The following is an 18,130-nucleotide window of genomic DNA, read 5'->3' as shown; positions in this document are numbered from 1 at the left end:
TTCTCACAACTCCTCGGCTCTCCCCTCCACTTTCACCACCACTGTGTTGCTTCTATTAGTCAGAGCCATAACACATTTTAAGAGCTCAGTTGATGCAGTCATTCTTTTCAAACACGTGACAACGGTTCACAGACGTACGTAAAGACCCAGATCCTCACGTGCTCACCACGAAGGCCTGAAAAGGCATGGAGTCTGCAAGCCCTGTTACTATGTCTCTCGCTTTCATGCTCAGCATACCTTCACACCAGCCAGTGTGAAAATGTTTCAAAACCCAGGCAACTTTCACTATTCTATATATGATTCAATAGTGAATGAAAGGTTGCAATAGATAAAAGGGCGATACGTGATGATAGATTAACTCATCACTAAATAAAAGAAACACAGAATCATTTGTATAACTATGCAGACTCTTAACGTCCTACACTAAGACACGTACTATCCCCACCCTTCTGTTTTTCAGGGCTCTAGCATGTGGTGTGGTGTGGATGGTTGAAATATCTGGCTGCTCAGTACAGGATGCAGCCTGGCTGATGGAAATCCCAGTGGTTAGTGTGGTTAGAAGGGAGAGGGGCGTAAAAAGCCCCCTGGATTTGGAAAGGACTTTTTAAGTATCTATAAGAAATATTACTGAGTTTGAATAAATCATAATTTGTTCCAGAAGCAAAGTTCCACTCAGACCTTTCCCTCTTTGTAAACGTGTGATTGCTTCAGTCAGTGTGCCTAGACTTGGGTATGCGATATCTGAAACAGGTGTAATGTTTTGTGTCTGTATGGGTTCATTGTTTTGATTTCTGTGGGCGTCATGAGGACAAAGGGCAACAGATAGGGGCTAGGACTGCTGGTGTGTGGTTAGAATGACTGTGTTGTTGGCAGCAGGCATGCCAGAGCGCTAATTGGTATGAAACTGCGTGACAGGGAGAGGACTGAAAGGGAATGTGTTCATTGGCTGAAGCTGTGACTATCTGAGACCAAACATTTATGTAGCAATGTGTGCTGGAAAATATTGTAGTTTGATTATTTATTTGTTTCTCGGGGGGGAGAAACAAATAAATCTCTTTTTCCTGTGAGAATTAACTTAGTTTATAGAAAAAGCTCAAGATTAGGACAGCAAGGTAGCAGTTGTAACTGTAGTAGTGTTAGAAAACATTGTATATCGTAAACCCACAGATTTAGTTTTTTGTTATAACTGTTGTTTGAAATTTAAACTAGTGTATGAGGACTTGATTACAGGACACATGATGAATCTACTCCTACAGAGGCCTTGTTAATTGTTCATCAGTGTGAAACGGTCTCTGTGTGTCACCTGTAGGCTTACTGTAACGGCATGTACCACATACTGTATAAAGCATGACATTTTTAACAACACCCCTGGGGAAGGACCACAGAAAGTTCTGTTTAAAACAAACAGAACTTGTGAGATATATTTTCTAACTAAAGAAATGTAATAACCCAAATAATGTTTGTAATTGCATCAGAAAAGAAAGTACTTAGATGACCATTCAGTTGTGCACGGTGTACTATCCATTACAGTAGTAATGGATAGTACTGTCTGCACAGCTACAGCAACCCTGTGTTGCTCACAGATGTTCCTCCTAGGCATAATCATCATATTTAGCCTGTAATTAATACAGATTAAGCTGCAAATTACACAGTTGAGCCTGCACTATTTTCTTGTAGCTGCAAATATCTACCAAAACACACCTCTGCCAGCAACTGTGCTGACTGAGCCCGGAGTGTTGCTTCAAAAGACTTGAATACCTCCTCCATTGCATTTATTTCAATCAGCCTCTAAACTTTCAGCAGCACTGAAAGTTTAAAGTAGAAGTGAATCTGTTTAGTGAAATAGTCATGTTAAAATTATACCTAGGCAGACGTGTCCAAAGTGTGGCCCGGGGGCAATTTGTGGCCCTTGGAATAATTTACTGTGGCCCCCGACCACAGTTCAACAATTACAAGAAAGTTGGCCTTCCAGCAAAAGGAACAGAAGCAGATGGACACTTTTGGTGACTTTTAAAAGCTAAGCATTTTAATAAAAAATGTCTGTTATTAAATGGAGAATCTTAGGTACTAAAGTATATTATTTTAATTGCCGTGTTGTTTTGATTTCATGTTGATCTAAAATAGGGCTGCAAATATGCAGCCAATATCCAATCAGAAGTACAATTCTGTACTCAGGAACAGACTTGGCCACAACCACTGGTTTAACTTGGGAAAATACATCAAATGTTTTTTCAAAAATGTATTTTGTTTATGGTTGGAAAAAGACAAAAATTCTTTACCAATAAAATAGAAGACATCCATACACCTTTCTCTGCTTTTGGGAAACATCTGAGACCATTTTATGGATCTACAATGATTTAATCTTTTCTGCTTTGTTTCAATAAAATATTGCTTATTTAGTTTATTGCTGAGCAGATAAAAAGAACATATTTTGCAGTACATTTATTTAAAATTTTTATTGGAAATGACAGAGTGCTTTCAATTGGGCGAGTTTGGCCTGTGATGCAAAAAGTGTGGACACCCCTGCTGTAAGGGAAAGTCAGTAAAGAAATTATATATTTTATCGGTTCATCGGTGATTGTTGGGAGCTGGTTGATTAAACCTAAAGAGGTAGATAAAGAAGTTCTCATGTTTTAATGTTGTATCTGTATTTAAAAGTAAAATAATATATATTCCAATGACCACACCTTTTGTTATGGAACCCCCTGTCTATTTCTGCATAGTAAATGATTATATTTGCTGACGACACCATAGTGATTGGCCTCATCAAGTATCAAGATGAGTCTGCCAACAAGGAGGAGGTGAATCTACTGACCGGTGTGTTGTGATGACAACAAGCTCTGCTGCTAAACACTCAGAAGACCAAGGAGGTCATCACAGATTTCAGATGGAGTGCTGCTATTCACGTGTCTATCCACATCAGTGCTTCAGTGGTGGAGTGTGTGTACAAGTTCAAATTCCTTGGGTCCCACGTCTCACATGACCTCACCTGAACATCTCACTGATTCAGTCTGGTCAAGAAGGCTTGAAAGCACGTATTTTTCCTGATGACAAACCACCCTTCAGGCATTCTAGTGAACTTCTACCGCTGCCCCATTGAGGGCTTCCTAACCTTCGGTATTACAGCTTGGAACAGGACTTGCTTTGATGTGAACTGCAAGGTGTTGCAGAGGGTGGTGAGAACTGCCCACATCATGAAGGAGGCGCTACAGAAGCCTCTGGACCAGAACAACCAGCTTCAGGAAGAGTTTTTTTCCACGGCTGTCTTCGTGCTGAACTTGGGCTCCTGGTCCCTTCTGATTGGATAAAATCTGTATTTTGTTGCCTTTTAAGTGTAACGTGCATTGACAACAAAGTTGAATCACTGATGTCACACGGCTAAGATGTCAAAAATGTTAGCAAAAAAGTGGGATTGATGCAAAACAAAAGGAAGTTTCAAGGTTATTTGTTGGTTTTACTAAATAGTCTGTTTGTATGCATAAATACACAATAACAATTTGTCCCCTACTCAGTTACACATTTCCTTAATCTGAGTATGCAATTTTAGTACTTGTACAGGATTTCTGCTATATTGTATGTAGACTTGCCCTTACTGTACAGTCTCCTAATCTTTTTTTTTTTACCTTTGTGTTTATCTGCAGGCTTTGCCTCTGGCTTTCACTTTGCTGCTTGAATTTCCCCAGAGTGTTTATTGAGTTGAGTTTACAACTGCCACCAATTATAGTAAACCAGATTAACCTGAAAGTAAATTCAGCTACACTTTGACAGAAGTGTGTAGACTTTTGAGATCCACTCTGTATTAAATCTAGTTTCCATCCTCAAACCGTATGCAGTATGTACTGCATACTTCCAAAATATACCCGTAACCCCAAAACAGTGTTTGTTCACTATTAGGTGATGCTATGCCTGTTTTCTACTGTTTAACTCTTCAATCTATGCAGTTTGCCTGAAAAAAACTCTCTCATTCACATTAGAAGTTTAATTAAATTACCAAATCGATGAGAGATGTATAAAACTCTGTAACTTGCCAGTACCTTAGCAGTTTACTTATTACATTTTATTGTCTTCATCAAACAACCCCAGCTGCATTATGAAAGAAATCCAATAATGATGTGAGTTGTAGAATTAATGACAGACAAAAAAATTGAATAACCATTAAATGACTTTTTAGGTTAGTAAATGGCTTCAAAACGACATCCTTGTGATCGATAGTGCAATGCCATTTGACTTTTGTTAAATAAGGTGATACAAGCTCCATCAGCTGGAGCATCACACTTCATATATCTCTTCTACCTACACACATGCATTTCTTTTTGACTATAATAAAAAATATATTGTAGTCGATTTCAAAAGGCACAATCTGAATGATCAGATTCACATCCAGGGAAATAAAAACACCCCCGATTATCATTAATCTACGATGTTGTTTATCAATGTAGGACTATAACCTGATTTGATTCACGCCTTCCACGACATTTTCCCCTCAGGTGCGACACTCACTTATTCTCATCCTGCGTCTTTACGCTTTATCCAGCTGCTGATTTTTTCCCTCTTTTCTGCTCTATGCACTTCTAGACTGTTACAGTTTCTAACCTTAGTTGTCACCTTTCACAGCGGCAGGTTTCTCATCTCAGCCTCCACCCTGACCAGACATTATATCTCCTCTGTTGAGCAGGGTGCTCTAGTGCATAATTACCCATGCCGAAGGTTGAGTTTGAAGTTGTTCTTCAAGGAAATGTTTTGTTTGTGGTCCGAGCGGAAGGAAGCGTTACATTCTGCTTCGCTTTTAGCCCACTAATAGTCTTAAAGGCCGAAGCCTACAGGAAATAACGCTTTTGATCCAATGTGCAGCCGTGATGGCTTTTTTGCTGGCAGCCAGTGTCCCCACTTACCGGTATTGTGTACCAACATCAATTATTTTAGCGGTACTCAGTACCGGACCGTACTGGCTTACTTTCACCCCTGCACACACGAGTTTTGTTCAAGAGTCTGAGAGGTAGTAACCCACCTTTAATGCCACTAGTGAACATTCAGCTATCACAGCGATGCTCATTTGGGCCCTGTTTGAAAGGACTTGATAGCTTGGCAATCATCTAATGCGTGCAGCTGTGCCTCCCATGGGATATATCATTAAGTTGTTCCACCTGTAGACACTTGACAGATGGAGTAACTTTTCCCCCACTTTTAAAAGTGAGGGAGAAACCTTTGGTTTTACTCCCACATTTTGTAATGCAAATCATGCATCTACTCCCTGGAGCCTACTCAACCTTTGTTAAGTTTTATTTTGTATTCACATTCAAAAACAAACAAAACGAGTTAATATAAAGTAGTTACTAAATTCCCAACATTTTCACCTCTGAGTTGGTTCAATCCAATACACACCATATGCACTACAGTCTGCTTTGGGAATAAGTCTGAGTGTACCATTGAGGAGAGGCAAGCATGTTCGAACAGCTTCTCTCAGCTAGTTACCTTTTCTTGTTTCTCTGTATCATCCTATCACATCATGAGGAAGCACAGGTGAATGATTTATTAGCCTTGCAGTGTTTGTTGATGGTGCTCTCCTGGTTTCAGCACCATGGACAGTGTCACATTACTGGGTAGCAGCCCAAAAAGAGAGTCACAAAGCTGTAGCACCTATAGCGACTTAACTACAGATGACTCCTGGGGCCAACAACGGCTTGACTGCATGTAATATACCATAAACATGGGATCAGAACAATGTGTGTAGTGCATAATGTCCCACAATTGGCTGAAAAAAAATTGTTGCATCAAGAGAAAGATTAGAAAGTCAGCATAGCACATATGCATTTAGTTTTGAAAAAAATTTCTTGTCTATAACCATATTGTGGATATATGATTTCCATATTTGTCTTGGGCTTAAATTACATTACACAATCTTCCGTTTTGTGGTTAGGGGTAACTGTGTAGGGTTAAGTTCTGATTAATTTTTTATTTAGAAGGAGAGCTTGTGGTTTTACTACATAGTAGCAGGCTTTTCTGTTTTGAGGGGTTACAGTGCATTGTCAAACAAGACAGGATATCAGTTGCATACATGTTGTGTGAGTTAGACTGCAGTCACTGGTAGACACTAAAGTTGTGGTCATGAGTAACTGAGGTCTCCCCTTCATTGAGTGTAATGTGTATGACTTGCGCTTTCTATCCTGAGGATGGCATAGGAAGACCAAAGGAATGATATACAGGAGATAATTTATCTAAAAATGATGTGGGGTAACAGTGACTATGCAAGTGTGCAGCCTGTACAGGAAGTTTTCTCAGTTGTTTTCATCTTGGTAGACTTTAGCTCTTTTTTTCCAGACTATGACAAAGTGTCTGTCCTTTCGAAGGTCTTTGACCACTGATTCTGTTATTCTCCTTCCATGTGGTTTTCAAACCTCTCTGCTCTCAGACAGTGAGACAGTGCTGCTTTTGTCAGCCCCTTTCAGTTGGTGCAAGCACTTGCTCCTTCTGCGTGTTCTGGACCCCTTGAGGGCCTAGCACGTCTAACATGCCTTAGCAGAAACCAGAGGAGCAATGGAACAATGTTAGTCAAGCATAAACCTCCTAACATCCCCCTGTCAACAATGGACCCACACAATGTCTTTTCTCTGTACCTTCTTCCAGTTCCCAAACCGCTTCTTAGACTTGCAAATCTTGACTTTGATGTTGTGCAGCTTTTCTTCTCTTGTCAAAAAGAGAGAGCTAAGAAAGAAAAGACATTGCAGACAGCTGGTAAAGCCTCCATAATTCCTTCATTTTACACGGGTTAGCCCTTTCTGTCTTGATGCTGTTCCTTTGCTCTGTCTTTCTTACTATTCTTTTTTACAGTAATTTTGTTTTAAAGACAAAGTAATCCATATTCTTTTGTTTTGCTGTCTGAATATGAACCTGTTTCCAATTTGTTAGGTGGGTAGCTAAGTCCCTTGTCCCAAAGTAATTTCACCAGACAAGACCAGGCCTCTGCTTCACATCTCTGTTCTTTTCATCTGCGTCTGTATAACATTAAATAAGATTGGCAGTACAGAGACTTCTCAAACTATTCTTAAGCTGTCAGTGTTTGAGACTGAACTCACATGATTTTAATAAACCATCAAAGATCTGCTTGATCTGTTTGGGCTTTTGTAGGGAATTGTGAGCAAAGCTACCGGTGTTGTTTATACCTCCAAATGTCCCTAAATCTCAAGTCTCCTATTATTGTTTGAATGAAAAAGGAAGAATAAACGGTAGTAATGGATAAACAACCAATGACCATGGCAGCTTTAAACCATCTGTGCAACATAGAGGATCACTGATTGTATTCTCACAGCAGACAGACACATAATTTGGGTCTACTGAAGTACGTTCCTTCTTGAGGACGATAGATGAATAGGGGTAACAGAAACTTGCGCTATTCCCAGTAAAAGCTAAAATGACTCTGTGTTTACCAGAAAATCATCAGTCATGTCTTTGGTTGTGACCAGTATCTTACTGTCTTTTACAGGGAAATGTGTTAGTAATAATTTTCTCCCAGGACAAGAGTAAGCGATGAACAAGGCAGTAGTGGTGACATTGTGCATATTATGTGCCTGTTCGAGTGATTGACTCAGTAGATATAACCCAGAATTGAGGTGTGGTTGGTGTTTCTTAGAAGTTAACACCATTTCTTAATGTTACAGTCTGCTGTTTAGTTTGGTTTCCATGGTAATCACAAATCTTGGGTTTTGGATTTCAGAAAGTTCATATGGTACTCATTTGATGTTTTAGACCATTTATTGCTCCAACATGATATTTGGGGAATTTAATTTCATCAATCTATCCATCTGATATTGAGTTTAGTAGACAGGTGTTCTCTGTTACTTTTAGATTAGTCACAAGTTTTATGCGGCGTTTGATTTAAAAACATATGTCAAAACTTTAATGTGGCTAAGCAGTCAAAAATACTTGTAGACTCCAAGGTATATAGCCATATCTGATTCTGGAAAATGCATAAAGTGCTATGTTAACGTGGTAATACAATATATGTCATATTAGATGTTGCCAGTTTGCTTGCCTGAAAAAGTCAGCTGTATGGCAAACGATGCCAAGAAAAAAAATGTTTGTTTCTGGAATGAATAGGGTTAGGAGTCAATTTCAATTACATTTCCAATTACAATTAAAACAAAATTATAATATGTGCAGATGGAAGATTTTCAACAGTGTCTAATTGTTCCATGAGTGGACATTTCAACAATTCTATCCTGATGTTAAACCATGCAGTGTCCAACCATAACAATGCAAAAATAAAAACTGAAGAGCTGCTTCTTAGACTCAGTACATGAGTCTAAGAAATTAAAAAAAGACGGAACAAGTGTTTGGAAGTGTCAGGAGAAGGTGGGGTCGATCGTAGGAGATTTCTGCATAATCAAATACCAACAAATTTTAATAAAGTAGCAATGTGGTGGTTTGACAGTATGAAACATCAATCAAAATATTTCATATTTTGGGTATTGAGTGGCTGATGGTAGAGCAGGTGCACCATGTACACGGGTTAATGTCCTTGATGGAATTGTGTGCCTTTGCATTCATGCACTGGATCGTCCAACAAGAGATGCACTTCTGTGAAAATGTTGGCCGATATTGAAATCCAATGTTAATATTGCTTTTACAGCCAATCACCATTATTTACCGATATTATATCTATTACATATATTTTCCTGCCTTTTCAACATCATGAAAAAATTACTTCAATGCTCATGTTGTTCGTGTCCTAGCTAAACACCCCACAATCCTGCGTTGCATCACCATCTCATGACCAAACAGAAACCACAGGGCCAACCCCCTCCCTGTCCCGAAACACAAACAGCAAAAAGATGGAAATTAATATCTGTTCCGACACCAATATCTTGCCAGTTGTCTTACATACTTCTGTATTTTACACATAGCTGGATTTCTGTTGTTTTGTCTCATTTGTAGAAGTGTTTAACTTCTCTCTCGCTGTATTGCCCTTTACAGTCACTACATTTTAGTGGAAACCAGATTTTAAAATCCCTAGCATATGGAGTTTTTTTCTGAACACCTCAACCATCAGTCTGAACTTAAGTTAATAAATATAACCCAGGTATTCTGATTAGCATGAGTGAGTGTCTCACTATGGGGAATGCCTCCTGTGTGATGTTGTCAGAAGCTTAAATGTCACTACGCCAGCCCTGAGTGTCTGGCATCAATGATGTCTATGCTAGGGAGGGTCTAAACCCCCTCCTACAGTCCTTTCAGGCCGATGGTGGTCGCGGCGTGGCTCTCCCTCCTGAGCAGGAGGGCGGACCGGTCGATGGTGATGATGCTATTTTGGTGGCGGCTTTAGGTTTTCATGAGGACCTTCCGGAGCTGAACTCCATAGTCTCTGTTTCTGACTCAGATGCCTCCCGGAAGGATGGGGGGGGGGAGTCAGTGACAGCCGCCATCAGGATGGCCCTTTTGCTCGCTTACAATTGGATGTTCCACAAGTACAACCAGCAGTTTCTAGCTCCTTCTGTTGGTGCAGTAAGTCAGACAATGCTTTTGTGGTTCCTCCTTTGGAGGACTATATTCGGGAACTGCATCCCTGTGGGTTGAACACCAGGGCTTTTTCACGTCTCACGTCGGATGACAGGAGGCTCCCAGGGTTGGTTTGGGCCACATGCCAGCAATGAAACCGGGCATTGCCTCTCCTATTATCCCACCAGATGAGGCTTTGCAGACTAATGCTTATTGTCCGCTGCCCCAGCACAGTATTACTGACAACCTGCTCTGCAGGCCTACAATTCTGTTGCTGGCCCTGTCCTCATCATTGGAATCAGTTCTGCTTGACCACTCCACCCAAGTCCTGCTTGATGCGTCTCTGCAGGCCTTTTCCCTTATGACAAGAGTTTGGACGTACGCTCTTTACATTGGTCAACATACCCCCAGGTCTGGCTGGTGCAATCACCACTTACTGAGCCTTGTAGGAGAACCCTACGGGCCCTTCCTATTTTACCCCGGGACAGCTTGGCAGATGGGCTACACTCACTCCGAACTCGTGGATGCTATCTACCCTGTCCCAGGGGTACCATCTTCAATTCCAATGCCGGCTCCCTGTCCCTGAGCGGGTCAGGATGACTGTCATCCGCGACCCGGTGAAGGCACAGGCATTGAACCAAGAAATCGGCACCTTGCTGGTCAAGTTGCTCTATATTGCCTGTGGACCCCCTGCTGGATCCAAGGGGCTTTAATTTCAAGTATTCTTTTTTTTTTGTCCTGAAGAACACCGTGGTCTACCTCAGGGGCCTGGATGTTTTTCTGAAGGTCATTCTATGATTCACTTCCATAGACCTCATGGATATTTATTTTCATGTCCCAATTGCTCTGCCACACTGGAGGTTTCTTCATTTCACTTTCCAAGGGAGGAACTTCCAGCTCAGGTTCCTCCATTTGGACTTTCACTTTCTCCCTGAGTGTTCACCTGCTGTGTCACGGCGGCTCTTTCCCCTCTGCAAGTGCAAGAGTTGACAATCCTCCTGTACCTGGACAATTGGCTCATTTTGCAGCAACCCAGGACCAGACTGTCCAGGACACGCAGTTGCTGCTCGATCATGTGGCACACCTGGGCTTGCAGGGGAACATGGAAAAGAGCAGGCTATTTCCCTCACAGGGAATCATCTTCCTGGGCATTGCTTTAAGTTCCGTCTCCATGAATGCCTGTCATTCGCCCCGGTGGGTCAGCAGTATATTGAGCATGCTTCTGGAATTCAGATGCGGCGTGGCACCACTTCATGTGCGGTATCTTTGCTTTCTGGGCATGCTCACCGCTGTGTCCAGCATGGTGCCCTTAGGACTGCTGTCATTGAGGCCCCTCCAGATGTGGTTGAACGGCCTGGGTCTAGACCCCTCTTGGAACGCTCATCAACTTAGGAGACATCGGGTCGGGCCTCAGTGTCTTCGCTCCCTGTCTCAGTGGAGGAAAAGGTCGTTGATGATAATGGGCGTCCCGCTTGGTTCCCTCTTCTGTTGACGTGAGGTTGTTTATACGGATGTGACCTCCACGGGCTGGGGTGTGACCTGGCAGGGACAGATGGCACAAGGCACGTGGTCCCTGCAGCGGAGCAGGGAGCACATCAATGTTCTGGAGTTACGGGCCGTATTTCTGGCTCTTCGGGCTTTCTTCCAGGCTTGCAGGACAAGCATGTATTGGTGAGGCCGCACAACACCGCTTTTGTTTATTACATAAACCACCGGAGGTGACCTAGTCAAGGAAACTGTTGTACTTGACTCAACAGCTTCTGACCTGTGTGGCTCCGTACTTCAACAGCCTCAAGGCAGCCTACATCTTGGGGCCGCAGAACATGCCAGCGGATTATCTGTCCCATCAGACACTGCTTCCAGGAGAGTGGAAGCTTCACCCAGAAGAGGTATATCGCATCTTGAGAGTCTTTGGCAGAGAGGACGTGGGCCTATTTGCCTCCAAGGACATGTTTACTGTCACCTTTGGTTCTCCTTGGACAACGGCAGCTGTGCACGACTGGCCCCAGACTCTACGCTTTTCCACTGTTGAGTCTGATATTTCCAACTCTCCTGGGCATTCTTCAGGAGGGGCACAGAGTTATCTTGGTGGCTCACTTCTGGGCGGCGAGGACTTGGTTTCTTCTTTGTTCCACCTTGCCAATGCATCTCCCCTCCTGGAGAGATCTTTCCCAGATGGGGGTTCAGGTTTTTCACTCTGATCTGAACTGACTCTAGCTCTTGGTTTGGCCCCTACGAGGCCAGGATCCACTTTCTCAAGGTATGCTGGGGGAATAGGACGTACACTGGCTAGTGCATGGGCGTCTACCTTGAAGATATATGTGGCTGCCATTTCCTGTTGGAATGTTGGGCTGAATGGTTGTTTGGTGAGACGGGACAGAGACATTATGCTGTTCTTAACCGGTGCTAGGCGTTTGCACCCACCCAACCACCCTGTGGCACCAGCACAGGACCTTTCTCTGGTGCTTGAGGTGCTTCACCACAACAAATCAAGCACCGGTAAATTTGTTACAAAACAATTGTTGTTTTTTTATTTATGTACATTTTTCCACAATAAATACATGTTCTCAAATGAAAGTTTGGAATTTTCTGAATGTTTCAGAGTGAGATTATGCTGCTGCAAAAAAGATGGGTTAAGGCTTAAGCTTCTCCATGGATGCCAGTAAGTATGAAGGGCACTGAATATTGTTTTTAGGAAATTAAATAACATGTTGGAATGTGTTGAGTGAGTGGAACAATTAGTATTGTATCTTCCTAGATGTAAGACTTTTAAGCACCTGATAAATGTATCCAACTACATTGAACATTCTCTTGGGAAAAAGAAAAATCTGTCCTAAAAGTAGCAGCCCTCAAACTTAATGTTCACCACAAATCAACCTTATCAGAGTCTTTCTCTTGGGATTAAAGGGATATGAAGAAAGATGGAAGTTTTTATTTCACACTCAATCGAAAACCTGGGAAAATATTGTAAGAGATATGCTTTTAGTTGGTTTTGGACACAAAGTTTGTGCTGAGGGCCAGCCGCTGTGGGTGAGTGTAGGAGTCTATTTATATACAGAGGAGGGTGGAATTTAACATCTGCTGTTAGAGTTGAGAGGCGAAAGGAGTTTGAACTGATTTTTTTTAAAACACTACATTGTGCAGAATTTGTCAGTATTTGACAATATTTTGTTTCACATCAGTCTTAAAGGATACTTCTTTTTTTAAGAAAAAGAAAAATTTAAATATATATTTAATCATAGTTTCACCCTTTTTTGTTCCATGCTTTGAAGTATATACAATGTGAAACTAAATATACACAAATTACTATAAAATCAATGGATTTTCTAAATAGTTATTCAGTGACTATTAATACGAAGTCAATTAATCCATTCCTCACATTGTCCCCTCTTCTCTCACATCCACAGTTTTTTCTCAATACGTAATGAACTGTAAGTGTGAGGCTGAGCCTAAAGAATGTGCATAAAATGACCACATATGGCCGACTGGGTTTTCTCAGTGTCACAACCCTTGTGTACGTCACAAGGAGGCAAAACAGCTTCTTATTTTTCATTCTTGTTGTGCTACGTGTTCGGTTCATCTGTGTCGCTGCTGCTTTTTCTTCCACTGCTTGAGTCAGAGCAGAATTAGATGAATTAAAACAAAAGCGGCAGTCGCTGTTTGAAGTGTGAGTGGAGACGTTATTATGACTTCTCCCTTAAAGGTCAAGTTGAGCCACAGGCATGATAAAGTGTGCAGAGTCATGGATGGGGGAGTTGAAATAACAAAATCCTCACAGATGGCACTCAGGCTACGCAGGGATCTGCACAAGCTTTACACTCATTCTGATGTGAAGTTAATACACGTAAATCTGATTTTTTTTTTTTTTTTTTTTTTTTTTTAGCGGGACATGAATAGGTTTTCTTGTCATTAGCATCAAATCATTGGAAGAGAAACTTGGTACACAGCAACAGGACAATCCCACATTATACTTCTTTTTAAACTTTCTATTTAGCCATTATAGTCTGAACTGGTCTTGATTATGAGGCTAGTGTTAGCTTAGGGAATCTAAGGGTCCCCACCCTCAGGCTTAACCTTAACCTGCACCACCTGGCTGTTTACACTGCTCTGCCACTTGCTCTGTGAATGTGTACTCTGAGCCAGAGGTCCAAGAAATCTAAATCATTCCTATGCAGCCAACATGGACGAGAAGGGATCATGAAGAAAGTGAGCCCAGGCTTTGATTAAGAATGTTATTGTAAAGAAATCTGTCTTCAAACGGAAAGGAAAGGCTGCAGTCGAGAGAAACATAGAAGGTCCTGACCAAGGTCCCAACATGCTCTTTCACCTCAAGGGTAATTTGTTTTTCTTAAAACAGATTGGCTAAATGTTCCCCACATTGAAGCAATGACCTGAAGTGTAAATGTTCAAAACTGCTTTTCAATGTTTTGATCTGGTCTCTAACTCTCTGGAAGATTATTGAGCCAGTAAATCCCCCCCCCCCCCCACCTCATCATTGCTTGTCTTTTTTTAAATTCATTGCTATTCTCCGGTTTTCTCCTGGTCTATCCCTTCTCTTTTTCAAGTTTGACATTGTCTTGGCAGAAGGACTGACACAAAGAGTTCATTGAGGTTAAAGGTCAGCCACAGGGCCTCAGGAGGGAGCAATGCTTTAGATCTCCCTGCATATTTATGATTCTGCTCCTGTATTATTACCATTATCTTATGGCAACATTGACATTGTTTGACAAATGAGAGTTTCTGACTTGTAGTGTTTAGAGAGCTGTGGTGAAAAGTGGATAGATACTCTCTGAATGACCTCAGCTTAGCGGAGGTGTGATGGATATTTGACCAGTTCCCGTGCCTTTTGCACTGCATGTTTACTGGTTCAGGTGGAGGAGGTCAGATAGGAAAAAAGGTCTACAGAAATGTGCAGCTCGGTTTTGTTGAAAATTACTCAAGCTATTGCGATGTGGATATTGCGTAATACAAAGAGCTATTAAAGCAGCGGTCTTTAGCCAGTGCAGATGTCACGCAGCTTCGCTTAGTTTAATCCCTGTTGCCATCTTAAGATCCACAACACAAGGAATTTTATGGGAAATGGTTGGAATATCGTCACCGCTCTAAACTGGTGTCGGATGTGAAAAAGACAGGATGGCATCTGTGCATGCTGTTGTCATTTATTTTGTGGCAGAGTGTTTACACCCGGCCACATACAACGATGGGCTCCACAGAGCAGTGATGGATATCTAGCTGAAATGACTAAGAAATGCCTTTTATTTAGACATGTGCAGAAAAGAGGCTCCACATCTAAGCACGGAAATACAGACAAGCACAATGATGTTCCACATCAGCTGCTTTCTACCAGCTGCTTTACTGTGTGCAACCTTCTGTTTACGCTGCCAACAGCAGGGAGCCTGTTAAGTGACTTACCCCACAAAAATCTTGCAAACAGGGTTGTAGTTTTTGTTTCTTTCGAGCAATCTAATGTGTTTTCTTGTGCTCGTTTCTGGCTGTGCTCTGACCTGTGATGTAGCTGCTCCACATCTGCATTGAGGGCTGGGGGAACTGGCGTTGGTCTGAGCCGTTCAGCGTGGACAACGTCGGGACTCTGCTCAGGACCATTCAGTATAAAGGACGCACCGCCTCACTCATCATCAAGGTGCTGCAGCTCAATGGCGTCCAGAAGCAGGTACTCTTAATGTTTCCACACAGACAATTATTTCCACACTTTTTCCCCAAAACAAAATGGAGCATTATGGGTATTTGCAACACAGACATGTCAGTGCTATAAATATGGATGAAAGTTTAAAAACATCAAGAAAGTAGACATCCTGCAGGTCCCAGTGCCAAATCACAGAAATAAAGCAAAACCATATTTGTACTTTTATAGAAAGTCTGGCCTTCATACAATTCTTCTTGTCAGGATTAGCCTCTTTAAACCCCTGTTTGTATCTTCTGATTTAGTAGTTGCTTAGCCAACAACTGAATGTTTTCTGTTTTTGTCAATTTGTTGTCATCTGTTTTGCAGTAATAAAATGTGTCACATCAATCCACACAGAGGATCACAAGAAATCAACAGCCAGATCACAGACCAGCTGCCTGCTACGAGAGCAGGGCTGGATCATATTTGAGATTATTTTTTTTCCACAAGGAAAAGGCGTATTTCTGAAAATGCAGAGATGCCGTTATAGTGTTCATAGTAGTGACAGCTTGTTGTGTAAACACTGTCTATTGTCACACATCTCCCACTCTTCCTTGAGATGAAAGACTTTTCAATTCTCATCACTTGGAATGAATCTTATTCCCTTTTGCCACAGACAGACCACAACATATAACCCCACCGTGATACAGCAGTTGCTTGACAGATGAAGTTAACAGCTACATGTATGGGTACACCCTAGCTTATATTTTCTTTTGTGAAGTGATTCTTGTTCTGAAAAGTGTCACACACTGCAGGTGTTTTTCTCGGGTTAGCACAAAGATACACTAAATAAAGTTTTGCGTTGCTCATGCTGATTTTAACTAGCTCTGATTTCTCTTTAAGAACTGTAACAGGAATATATAAGAACAACACATAAAACAACAACATAAAAACACAAAAAGAACAAAATAGCCTTGTCTAGCCGTTCTGCTATGATCATTCGTTTGTGTTAAAAAGAGAGGTGATGTCCCACCACCGTGTAAGAGAGCAGCCACTGAAAAACAGGGTTTGACTATTATTACAGAGCTCATCTTTTTATTTGGCATTACATTTGGGTGCTGGCGTTACCAAAACATCACTCTCCTTGTGTATATCCCAGAGAATATAGACTGTTACGTTGAGATTTCTGAAAGAGGATTCACATTTCCAGATCTAGCCAAAGCTCAAAAGAAAAAAGAGTAACTTTGCTGTACTTCAATTAGCCTTCATGTTATCACTAAAAAGTCTCTCTCTCTCTCTCTCTCTCTCTCTCTCTCTCTCTCTCTCTCTCTCTCTCTTGCTTTTTGAAATTAAAAGTAGATATCTCTCCTTGTAAAAAATGTTTTACATCTCTGCTTCCTTAATTTTAAACACCCCGCTGCTACTGAAAATGGATAACTTTGAGCCTTCTTCTCTCAGTAACAACATCCACACTGAATCTTATGTGTGTGACCTGGTATGACTTAATTTGGTGTGTTGAGTGATTGGGAGAAAAATATCAGATTTCTGATCTGTCGACTGGCCAGGCTTCGGTCAAGGCCAGTCAACCTGACATATTTCAATGAACCTCTAGTCTCTCTGTGGAAATGTATTGAGTTATGACAGCGTTATCATTCATTTTAGAAGCAGAATAGCTGTAAGCTAGTTCTGATGCTTCTTCACGTTTACTCTGGGATAGCAGGCTTTAATAACATAAGAGGTGGGTGCTTGATTTAATAGCCAGTGTGTCATTAACTGTCCCATGTAACGTTTCTTCCAGATAATAATCTGTGGACGGCAGGTTATGTGCAGCTACCTGACGCAGGATATTGAGCTGCGAGTTGTACAGCACTACGTAGGACCCGACGGCCAGACAGTGGTCAGGGAGCACTGTGACTGCCTGGAAGCAGGAGCCAAACTGCCTTCCTACGTGCTGGAAGACGCAGAGATGACAGAAGTTTGTATGAGAGCACGAGGAGATGAAGACTGGTCCCAGGACGTCCAGCTGGAGCGGAGGGAAAAGGGCAGAAGCAGCAGCTCTGTTGTACAGGTAGATAGGTACACCTGATGGCACTCTGGAATGAAATGTTTAAAGAAATATTAGGCTATTTTGATCGGTCATAGGCTACTAATATTACACGTCTTTTTAATATGGAGAAATTGGCTTATACTGAAATATGGAAATGTGCCATTTTACCAACTGCAGCTAATCCTTTGCACACAGAAATGTCCAAATGTGGTAGCCAGACACAAAACAGTATACATACAAACATTGCATACACCAAGAGTAGCTCTCTGTCCACACGCATGTTTGTAACTGGTGACTGGACCACCAACTGTGACCGGATCCTCTTCTTCTGGGTGGCCACAGTTGCTCAGCTTCCATGTTGCTGCTCACTGTTAGGAAACAGATTGAGATCTTCCCCTCAGATAGGCTTACAAAGGCCTTCAAGCCCATAACCTGACCATGTTGAGAGGTAGAAAATACAGTTTATGCTCTTTCATAACAACACTAACCATAGACAGGAAACTCTAGCTGATATGTGGGCACACAGAAAGGCTTTGAAGGCACTTTCGCACCGCTGGATTAACGCCAGCTCATGCTCCACTGTTGCTGGTCCTTACGTTTCCTGTCTTGTTTTTCATTTGCCTTCTTTTTCTACTTTTTATTAGTTTCATTATGTTAAAAGCCACTCCAGCTTCCAGATGTGGACCTGATCATCTCTGACTGAGATGATAAAAGATGAGAGTTATTTCCGGATTAGAAGATGGTTCCTTTAATCTCTCTAGCTGTGTTTTCTTCATGGCCACGTCCTTTTTTTTCTTTCTTGCCCATACTCAGCTCATCCATCTTTTAATTAGCTCATCTTCTCTCTTTACTTCTTCCAGCAGCATCAGGCTTGACCACCTCTCTGACCCTCTTACCCCCTTTTTTTGTTGGTATCTGTAGTTTTTTTTTTACTTGTCTGATGCTGTTCTTTATCAGTAATGCATCTG

General features: G+C 41.7%; 1 protein-coding gene across 1 annotated transcript in view; it reads left to right on the top strand.

Annotated features, from left to right (window-relative positions):
* LOC118558649 (vacuolar protein sorting-associated protein 13B-like) overlaps positions 1–18,130 on the top strand; it is a gene marked incomplete at its 5' end in the record, with an annotated part of 59,089 nt that overhangs the window by 13,385 nt on the left and 27,574 nt on the right. Inside the window, 2 exon segments of the mRNA XM_036129102.1 lie at positions 15,008–15,163; positions 16,914–17,183. Of these exon segments, the coding sequence (XP_035984995.1) occupies positions 15,008–15,163; positions 16,914–17,183 (426 nt within the window).

This window comes from Fundulus heteroclitus, chromosome 3, assembly GCF_011125445.2.
Source record: "Fundulus heteroclitus isolate FHET01 chromosome 3, MU-UCD_Fhet_4.1, whole genome shotgun sequence".
Taxonomy (NCBI): Eukaryota; Metazoa; Chordata; class Actinopteri; order Cyprinodontiformes; family Fundulidae; genus Fundulus; species Fundulus heteroclitus.
This window is presented reverse-complemented; position numbering and strand designations above follow the sequence as displayed.